Source organism: Pygoscelis adeliae, unplaced genomic scaffold (genome assembly GCF_000699105.1).
Source record: "Pygoscelis adeliae isolate BGI_AS28 unplaced genomic scaffold, ASM69910v1 Scaffold242, whole genome shotgun sequence".
Lineage (NCBI taxonomy): Eukaryota > Metazoa > Chordata > Aves > Sphenisciformes > Spheniscidae > Pygoscelis > Pygoscelis adeliae.
This window is the reverse complement of record NW_008824369.1, coordinates 853,300-864,072: the sequence shown is the minus strand read 5'-3', so window position 1 is coordinate 864,072 and position 10,773 is coordinate 853,300. Positions and strand designations below refer to the sequence as shown.

The 10,773-nt window shown below is 39.6% G+C and overlaps 1 protein-coding gene across 1 annotated transcript; it reads left to right on the top strand.

Moving 5' to 3' along the window:
- Positions 1-794: 794 nt before the first annotated feature.
- TMEM130 (transmembrane protein 130) lies at positions 795-9,258 on the top strand. The gene is made up of 7 exons (XM_009320002.1): positions 795-1,095; positions 2,983-3,151; positions 4,162-4,331; positions 4,982-5,066; positions 7,000-7,202; positions 8,218-8,330; positions 9,082-9,258. Exons 1-7 carry the CDS (start codon positions 795-797, stop codon positions 9,256-9,258), a joined length of 1,218 nt encoding a protein of 405 aa, XP_009318277.1.
- The last annotated feature ends 1,515 nt before the right edge of the window (positions 9,259-10,773 follow it).

Sequence of the window (10,773 nt, the reverse complement as noted above, 5' to 3'; positions counted from 1 at the left end):
CCCAAGTCCTTCTCGGCAGGGCTGCTCTCAATCCCTTCATCCCCCAGCCTGTAGTGATACTGGGGGTTGCCCTGACCCAGGTGCAGGACCTTGCACTTGGCCTTGTTAAACCTCATGAGGTTCACACGGGCCCACTTCTCCAGCTTGTCCAAGTGCCTCTGGATGGCAACCGATTTGCCAGTAGGGCATGGTACAAGTTTCATTTACATTGGGATTTTTGGTCCTTTCCTGGAAAAGGAAGTCAGTGGTGGACAACAGAGAGGAAGAAGCTGGTACTAAGGGGGTTTTTTTGTTCAGTTAGGAGGAAGGTGGGGGAGACTTGTGGGTCAACAGAGCTGACAAAGGAATCTATTGGATGAAATCTTACCTGAGTTTGAAAGTTCATTTTTTTAGGACAAAGATTAGAGCTAAGCTTGACTTTCTTCCAGTAGCTGGAAGTTTAGTGACCAAGTTAGATCATTAGTGACACTGAACCTACAGCCAGCGCCCAGCTCTGCCTATAAAACCTCATGAAAGTTTTTGTGATGTTCTAGTCTGAAGCTCCCTTCTACTATTAACATTTCTACGACCCAGTCTAACACGTTGTTTAATGCTACTTGTTTGAACTCGTATACATGTGCAACAGTTTCTGTTCCAGGTTTTTAAATGGTAAAAAAAAAAAAGGTGGTAAAATCTTTGCTGCGATGAGTGTCATTGCGAGTCACATAACTCCAGCTGACTAGTTAAAATGTGTAAATAAATAAATAAAATTTAAAATGCAATACAACAAGCTTGAATTGGTTTTTTTTCTTCTGATGTCCACAGAGGAATATGGTCTGGAAATAACCAACAATGGTCCCATCACAACAGGAGCTCAAGCTACTGTTCACGCCAGTCTAAGTATGAAGAATGACAGTGTCACATCAAACTTGTATCACTTCAACTGGATTTATGCTCCTCTGATTCTGATAAAGAAATCCGAGCAGCGGTTTAACTCCGTAATTAATGTGACCGGTGAATTTCCTGGGACTTTTCCTGTATCTGTCTGGGTGACTCATAGAAACTGTTGGTTATGTCGGCCGGTTGCTAGAAATGTCACTGTACTTCAGATTACAGGTAAAACGGCTTTACAACTTCTACGTCTTCAGGAATTCAGTTTACATCAGGATGCTTACTGCCTTTGCTAGCATCAGAAAAATGAAAGCCAGGCGTAAATATGGCTTCTGCCAGCCAACTCTGATTTGTGTAGCCCTTTGATTGAAGGTGGTTTTGGATGGCACTGTACTAACTGGGCCATGCTGTAGTCTGCCTACGTCCAGGAAGCAAGTGTGATCCTGCCCGTTTTCCTGCCTCTATCACTTAGAGAAACTGAACTAGAAACCAGATGCTTCAGTAGCTGCAGTTCACATATCAGCGTTGTTCAGTGACGTCCAGGCTCCTAAAACAATGCTTCCTGTACTGCTTCCCAGCATTTCTATTCCTAAAGTTAGGATGGCCAGCAGCAGTGACAATCTACTGATTTTCCCTGTTGCATGACATAGCAAAAACTTAGGCAATCAGCACAACAGAGCCATTACATTTTCTTTTAAAGTTCTGACTGAGTGTACTGAAATTGGATGTGAAGTCATGGCTGTGTTTCCAAATATTGCTAAGTGCAATTTCAGCTTACTGGGAATATTCATAACCATAAATATGCATTTTTTGACAAATTAACCAATGATGCAGTACGGTTAACCTTATCTCTGATACAGGGATTGACATGAAATACCATCTGACAGCTTCCCACAATCCCTTCTTTCACAGACTAGTAACCACGTCCCTCCAACCACATGTCCCAATGCTCTACTTAGACACTCCAAAATAGACCCAGCTCCCAGCCAAAGATAAGGACATGCGTGAGGACAAAAGAGCTAACCACAGGGCATAACTGACATTTTGGGGAATAGCTATTGAGATTTTTCTTTGAGGAACACCAAGCTTTATAAAAGTATACATGAGATCTTTTCTCTCTGAAGAACTGCTGCCCTGCTGAATATCTACTTACTCCTTTCTCGCTTTGCACTGTCTTATATTCTCATGCCACAAGCAAAAGGGATAGAAGCTTTCTATAGCTGTGAAAGGTAAGATCCCATTGTACCTTTCTGCCTTCTCCAAGCAGGAGCACCCACAGGGGCTTCACGGGGGCCCAAGGGTTGTTGCCAATAACTCATATAAATTACAACTCCAGTTAGTAAGTTACCAGCCCCATTCTGAAGCAGTAATTGTGATTCTTATTTGTGCATCATCAAGAGAACAGTTAACCAGATTTAATGAATTGTTAACAAATTAAGAGTCTGTTACTGGTAATTAATATCCCATTAATTTTATCATGAAGTGGTAAGTGTATCATCATAATACCTCTCTATTCATAGCTTAGAGAGGTTTTTTTAGATCAGCCTTTGCCAGTGCTTGTAAACAAACTTCATAGGATCTCTCGCAGATATCAAAATCAAAATTTCACCCTTTCTGTATTCACAATATGTAGCGCATCTCTTACTCATAGTAGTTAAATTTTCATTTCTGTGGAAGTAGCTAAAACTAAAAAACAAAAACCAGCAACATAAAAAACCCATAAAACAAACAAACAAAAACTACCACCCCAAACATGAAGGGCGTGTATACTGGTTTGATTCTGAATCCCTTGATCTAAACACTTGATGTTAATCCCAGTTCTTTTTAAATCAATAGTAAAAATTGATATTGACTTCAATCAGTCCAGGATTATTTCTCTTAGTTCTATTAGAAGCTCTATCATGGCCCAACCCTAAATAAGTAATTTAATCTCTCTGCATCACTAATGCATGTAACAACACTGAGTAATAGATATAAAATACACTTAACCACTTGGACTAGGACACAGAAAGACTTCTGCGGTACATTTTAAATAATGTTTTGATACTCACACAGAGCATGCTATGAAAGTGATATATGCTGTCATTCTTTCTCCACCTTATTATTCTGCAGAATTTATAACAGGGAATCTTACCATTGCCCAGATAGAAGACAGTAGATTTATCACGCATGGTTCTAGTTCCTCCACGGGCGCTGTCACCCGGATTTCTTTCTGCCTTCATGACCCAAGTAATTACTTCAAGTCAGCATCATTTGTCTACAACTGGGATTTTGGAGATGGGTAGGTGTGGTTACTTTGTTTGCTTTAACGAGTATTCAAGATGGCTCTGATTCAGATGCTCATCTAGAGAAAAATTCTGATTAAATCATAGGACAAAGCATACACCTTTGTCAGTTGGTACATTCTTAGCATGTCAACCAGGTGAATTATGAACTTATTATGAATTTACTTATTGTAAATTATTATTTTAAAACATCATTACGCCTGCAGATCTCCATTAGCAGGTTGCTGTTGTTGAATAAGTGAATAATTTGTGCACTTAAGGAAAATGGAAGCAGTATACCGTCCTGTGGTTGGGCAGTAAGTAGCTGTTACTATCACTAGCTACCCATAAATATACCACAGCTTGGGTGAGGAGCTTCTGAAAGTGTATAGGTCTCTCAAATAATATAGAGGTGCACGTTAACACACACCTAATACTTACCTAATAACAAAATGGAGGGGGGAAAAAAACCCCAACATAGCTCATAACCGTCAGAAATAAAACCATGGGTAGTATCTAGCCCTTAAGCCACTCTGCAGTAGGAAGGAAAAAAGACATTCAGTTATTTTCCTTCTCTGAGGATGAATATATGTCCAATACAAATAAGCGTATGCAAATAGAAATGTAAGCTTTAGACTTCGAATACTAAGTTTTTTGTTTCTTTCTTTCTCCCCCCTGCCCTGCCTTAGTGCTTCAGTTAACTTACAGTCCACCTGCTACAAAGGTAGTTTTCATAACTTACTGATTATTCCTATTCCATTTTGTGAATTCTTTTAGCATTATCTTTAGTTTCTTTGGTTAAAAATGCATAAATATACTCTGGGTCTTATACTGATTGTAGTTTTATTGGTAATGCCACAGACATTAATCCTCATTGATATGGACAAAAAGTAGAATTAGAATCACAGCTGACTGTAGCATTGTCTATAAAGAAAATATATTTGAGCTTGCTCCTTTTTAAATCAGAAATATGCAAGGACTTGGTAAAAGGCAATTTTGATTCTAAATCTTTTCATGTTACACATAGAGTTTATCAGATTACCAAGGAACCCTTTGTCTACTATAACTGCTCTACCATGGGGAATCGCACGGTGCATCTGAAAGTCATAGCTGAATGGGAGCAAATTGGAAGCATCATACATGAAAGAGAAACAGTGCAGAAAACTGGTGATTTTACCACTGCTCTGGAGCTGTTAGGTAATGATAAAACATTCTGCATACTCAAAACAGAACTTGCTATACATGTACAGACAATCTAGCTTTAATATGATAATATAACTTCAGCATTGTTTCAAATGCAAGAACTGGTCAACATTATTCAATGAAGAGTTTCCATTGCAAAATGGACTTTGCAGTGTTCTAGTGCAGAAAAAATGGGGGGAAATATACAAAATCTTCCATTTCTTTTTCATTTACCAGAAGTTTCACTGTCTTTTGTAAAAGTCGTACATACACTTAAAACTTAGAATAAAATGTTTACTGTAATTTATGGAGGATTTGTTTGTTTAATTTATGCCAGCTATCCCTAAAAAATAAATTAGTTAAAATAAGCATTAGGAAAACCTCATTGATTTGATCAGCTTCCAGAGTAAACAAACACATAAGTAAAATTGTAAAGGATTAATAAAGTAGTTGATTATATATTAAAAAGAAATCACAAAACATTCAGAAAACTTACAACTCCTCTACTGCTAGGTTTCCTTTTTGGGTGTGAGGCAAGTATTACTATTTGTGTGACTGATGGAGCTAAAAATCTGTGAAGTCTATGAAAACAAACCTTCACTGGAAAACCAGTGAATTTCAAGTTTACATGTGGAGTGTGACATGCTTTTTTTTCTTCCTCTCAGATGCTGTTAAAAGTATTAATGTAGTGGGCTCCAGAGAGACTCATGTAATGGAAAACCTGAGTTTATCTCTTCATATCAATGGCACGTAAGTAGCAAACACAACTTCTTTCCCCAAAAAGCATTGTCTATTTAAGTGTTTTTCCCCACTATTTCCTTAAAAAGGTCAGTTGCACCCCACAGAACTGTTTCTTAAAACAAAAAACAAATTTCCTTTGAACAAAATACTGTTGAATATTGCTTTTTCCTGACTTGAAATACCATGAACTCTAAAAGCCTGAAAGAGCCTGCATCTTTACAGAAAAGTAGAGTCCTCCTACATAAAGCAAATGTTATTTTTATATCTTTGTAAAAAGAACGTTAAAAGAGAACTACCCAGAGAAAGATAGTGGCAAAAATTACATTTTAAAACTTCCTTTTGAATTTTCCTCCTTGACCAATTTCCCCACTGTTAAATTAAACTGAGAGTCCTGAATTAAATTAAATTCAGAGTCCTGTTGCATAGCAATGATCCTTGACTGGCACATGGGAGTGATGATGGGTTTGGGGAATAATTTTGGCAAAGTTAAGATTGCCACAAGATGAATAAGAGAGAGAGGCTCCATGCAGTGAGGACTATAGGAATGTAGGAGAGTCATGAGCACCTCGGTCCTAGCACAAGCTCTCTCAAGCTGCACTATTTAGAACACATCAGAGGGTTTTTTTGTACGGCAGAAGCATTTTAAATACCATTGAAACACTCGGGAGAGCTCCTTCACCATAAAAACTCCATGACCACAGAAGTCATTTGTTCTCCAGAAGAGTGACACTTTCACATTCTGCACCTGGGAGCTGTTTAGGCTAATGCTGGATTTAAAAAAAAAAGAAAAAGAAAAAAAGAGCAGGACTGTTAGTAGGGATGTAGGATGGAGTGAGCAACGCAGAGTCATTTGCCAAAGGCATAAATAGCCCACATAGACAAAGCAGCACAGTTTGCATTCAGAAAGTGAATGGCACAGTGGCAGGAGTGGAAACTGGAGATGGCATACAAGTAAATATGAACAGCCAAAAACCATTACAGGCAAACCTGAGACCCCTAAAAGTAGGCTTCATTTCAGGATAGACAATGTTTGCCAGACCTAACCTCCTAGCCACAGGACTAGGACTGATGCAATAGGAGTTTATGACAGAGAAGCAATGACAAAGGCTTGAGAGATGGGTTATCAAAAACAAAGTTAGAAAATGAGCTAAACACATAATAAAAATGCTGCTTTCTTTAGCAGAGAACGTCCTAAAGAGATAAGGAACAAAATGCTAATAAGATGGGGTAAAGAAAAGCTCTATCTGTTGTCAGAATCAGAGTCCACAGTGAGTAAAGTGAGTCCAAGCCAAATCAGTTGGAACAAGGGTCTGAAAATGTAAATAAAAGGCATCAATGAGACATGGTAAGAAGACACATGGCCGTAAAGTGGATTGCATCTAGATTGCCTGATAGCAAATAAAAATGTTTTTGTTATTGTAAGGGAGTACTGTGATCCTTGCAATTTATTTACCTTTTCCAGGTATTAGTCCATTGTACAGAGCTCATCTTACATTCTTTCCAGTTTTGGTTGTAGGGTTTTTTTAATCAGAAAAGTCTTGGGTGTACTTCAGTAGCACAGACAGTGATCTCCACCGTGTGAAAAGGACAAACAACCTATACTCCCTTGGAAGGGCAGGAAAAAAAAGGTTCCTTTTTATCTTTATTGGAGAAGGACTGTAGGGTTTTCTACACACAATGGCCTGCCTATGACCCACACAGGTATTTAGGTCTCAGCTGAAAGGCTTGCTTTTATAGAAGCACCACAAAGAACTTTTTCAATTGACAAATGCTATAAACCAAGCAATTGTGCAGTTAATTACTTCTCTATTTGTATTTAGATTAACTTCATTATTTTAAAAATTATTATACTATTTTAACCAAGTGATTCATCAGCTCTTAGCTGAAATTTTTGTGAAGTTTTCACCTAATTTTTCTTTTCTTTTTGTTTTTGTCATTTCAGCCCGCCGCTGGCATTATGCTGGCTTATAAAGTCTGAGTGCATTCCACTTGAAGGTGAAAAATGCCATCTGGTGGTGATTAATGGCTCCTGCTACAATCTCAGCCATACCTTCAGTGATGCTGGACAGTATTGCCTCAGTGTCAGGGTGGAGAATGGCGTGACGATGCTGCAGACGTACCATGAAATAAAAGTGTGGCCAACAGGTGAGGAGCAGCTAGTCTGAGCAGCACGGAGATTCCCATCTGTCAGGGAACCAAGAGTCTCAAACGTGTCAGGGACAATTACTAGCCTGCAGATGAGGTTTCTGGAAACTGGTATAGATCCCTAAAAGCATAGGAAGCAGGAAGAGAAAGGAGAGCGTATAATGTGCTGCTGAACCCTTAGTCTCAAGAGCATCTTGAAGCTAATGAGTTTCCTGGGAAGGCCAAGTTACTTAAATTACATTTTTTTTCAGTTTAAATAGTCTGGCTCTTGTAGTTACAGAGGATAACTAGGAAAATATATGCATCTGTAACACTCCCTTAATTAAACAGTCTCAATTCTTCTTTTTGTTTAGTTACATTTTTTTTAAGGGTAGATTTTTCTAGGCCTCCATTTCATTACAGGTTTCTGTCTCCCCAGCCAGCAATCCCCGCTGGCTCCCCCATGCATGCTCACACATGCCCCTCTTGGGTCCCTGAATCATCTGAGAAAGTGGTTAGTTGGCCAAGTGGAGAGGACCTGACCAGGGAACAGCCAGGCTGTGATACAGAATGGTTATACCATCTCACCATGGGCCAGCACTTGTATACAGACAGGACAGCTCACTCCAGAAGGCACTGGTGTACATTCAGGGCTAAGTGTGCAAATCCTCTTTGCTGGAGGCTGCTAGCTGCTGTGAAGATGAGGTTCCTTCCTGTCCTTTTGGTGTACCACAGGGGTACAAACACCCTGGAGAGTTAGGGCTAGCATATGTAACTGGGTGGGGTTTTTTAGAGTGTTCAAGGGAAAAGAGGGGTAAAAAAGGGAAAGACCCTTACAACCTCACAACCCCACATTCCCACTTCTGAGATTTCAGAAAGACCTGAAGTGATCTGGGCTGAAAAATTTATTCCCTGTTACACACATTTCCTTTGTTGTAAAAATATGAAAACTCCTAAAACATCGTTTCCTTCTCACTGTTGCCTCTTCTCGGTGTATTGTATCAGTCCAGGAATGTGCCCTTGTGCTCTTTCCTAGGGATCCACCCAGCTTTCTTTGTCCTGCTCTGCATCGGCCTGGTTTCAGTGACGCTAGGACTGGTGCTGTACACAACCTTTCGAAGTAACACACAACAAAAAGATCTCGTGGAGGTATTCAGTTACTCTTACTTTGAGTTGTGATAGTAATTAGATACCTTTCAGCCATGTCCCTTCTTCAATCCCCAGATAAACAGAGCGGGAGGGACCATTTCCCTGGTACATCTGATGCATTCCATGGAAAAATCTGAACAGTGTATGCAAACACTTTAAGCAGCAGGCATGCTTCTGGCTTGTTGCGGAGAACTGTAACTATAATTCAAGTTGCCAGGGCTATCGTGGGCAGTTTGTTAATATTCCCAAGCAGGTGCTTGCATTGAAGTATCCCTTCCGGAGGATCTACCTCAGAGTGGTTACATGAAAGAAAGCAGGGGGGTAGTGAGAGAGGATACAGGATAGTAAAAAAGGGCGGGTATGTTACCTGAAGCAGCACTAAATTGTCACCTGACCCTAGTATGTGACCTTTATCTTCCCAGCTCCCTTCCATCTCTGGTGTAGCTTTCACTTGCTACATTATCTTATCTGTAATAAGCATGAGCTCCAAAATCAAAAGTAGCTTTCATGGCCCTTTGGAAAGTACCTAATACATCTTACATCACGCCACAATATGAATAATACACCTCTAGAGAGACTGCCTGTGAGCCAGGTGTGCAGCAGGTATAAATCAGAAGTCTATTTGAAGTTGGTAACTGGCTGAAACTGGTTGAGGACCAAGTGCCATTTCTGGCCCAAAGTATTCTTGCTGGACTCACTTGAGCCAGTAGGACCCAAATTAAAAATGATCTCTTTGATGTTCCTTTTCCAGGTAGCTGACTTCGATTTTTCTCCACTGTCTGATAAAAACCTGTCTTCTCATTCGGAGTCAGGCTGTGGCCAAATATGTTGCAGATCATGTTTTCTTCGGTCATCTCAAGAAGCTGCCAGGGAGAGTCATGAACTTCTACATTCTTTTTACAAGCCAGTCAAAATGTACACAGTGTGAAGAACACAATTGCACTTTGGTTACACTAACTGCCGAGTTTAACTTTCTGTTATGATGAGTTAAAAGCCCAGTGCTGCGTGAATGGTTTGGTTTTGCCAATGCAATGAGGTTAACCACTTTAAGTCCAGCACTTGAGCATTTCATTCTCTGAACTAAAAAAAGAGCAAGCCCTGAAACACAGTAAAAGTATCTTTGTATTTTTAAATTATACGGGTGTACACATTTACAGTTGTAAATGCAGCATTTTATTCTTATGAAAGATTGTTTTATGTGAAGGTTTGCTAAACTCACTACCTCTTGTAATTTCTCTGTTCCTTCTGCTGTCTGTTTCAAAGAAGAAAATGCTTAAGACAAACATACCTTTCTTTCCTATGTTACAACAATATTACTAGAAATGGAAGTCACTCAAAATGCTGTTGAATGTGTCTTTATTCTAAAAAGGAACTGATTTGTCCAGGTTGAGAATTGCCTAGGTGCTTCCAATGAATCAGACTACCTAATTATGTTCTTTTTTCCTCCTGTCTTAAAAGACCCCTTTTTTAAGTTAATGGGCTTCTGTGGGACTGTAGTGGCTGGTGACCTGCTCATGGAGAGCTAACTGCTAGCAGTATTTTGGTGGGATGGCAGCACGTGCTGTAGAAGACTCCACATCTCCAACACTTTGTGAAGTAGTATGCCACTCTAATCTGTATAAGTAGCTTTTCTTTTTTCAGGCTGTTCATTCTTCTTTTCTTGCTTATATTACTACCCAGCTAGTCACCAAAGCTCCTCTTCCAAAAAAATGCAACAATCAGTAGCTCAAAGCTACTCAGCAAAACATATTCAGTTCAAATTCATAGTCAATGTTCAAGGCTGTATAAACTCCATGCCAGTTGCAGACTACCTTCTACTATCAGCTTCCTGCTCAGCCAGGCTTTGCCCCCTGCTACAAGGCATTTCAGAGTACCCTGGAGGCTTTTAAACAAAGGTGCCTTTGTGGCCATTTCTTTTTTTAGATGTGACACACCTGCCCCACCTCTGATTTAAAGCCTATGGGTATCGTGGGCTCGGGGTTTTTCAAGTATGTCATAATTTCTCAAATGCACTGATTGGGAGATAATTGTCTGAATGTGAGGGGATTTACCATGAGGTTTTTGGGATGCTCATCTCACACATTCAACTTCTATGTTTCCTCAGAGAAGCCCAGCGCTTCAGTTCCTCTGTGAACAAAATTACATGACCTCAGAAGGGCTTTGTTAATTAACTTGATACATTCAAAATAGAATAGGATCATCTAAGATAACAAATGACCCAGTAAAACCAAGTTTTTATCAAAAAGTACTTTCCAAGGCAGAACTTCTTTTGGCTTTTTTTCTAAAGAGAAATTTTATTTATAAGCAAGCTTGTTGATTAGGAGTGGTGTCTTTTATATTCCTTCTCAGTGCCCTGGTGTCAAACTCTTATCTTCAGTCATGTTCAGTCACTGTTAAAAATGTGCCTCTCCTTAGCAAAGAAGCTACTGTTCTCGAGAGCTTC

What these genes read in the sequence shown, in the direction of transcription:
- TMEM130 (XM_009320002.1), top strand. Translation starts at nt 795, where the DNA reads ATGTCCACAGAGGAATATGGTCTGGAAATAACCAACAATGGTCCCATC. An exon ending in AACTGGGATTTTGGAGATGG is followed by an intron (nt 3,152 to 4,161) that starts GTAGGTGTGGTT and finishes TGTTACACATAG; the next exon opens with AGTTTATCAGATTACCAAGG. An exon ending in AATAAAAGTGTGGCCAACAG is followed by an intron (nt 7,203 to 8,217) that starts GTGAGGAGCAGC and finishes GCTCTTTCCTAG; the next exon opens with GGATCCACCCAGCTTTCTTT.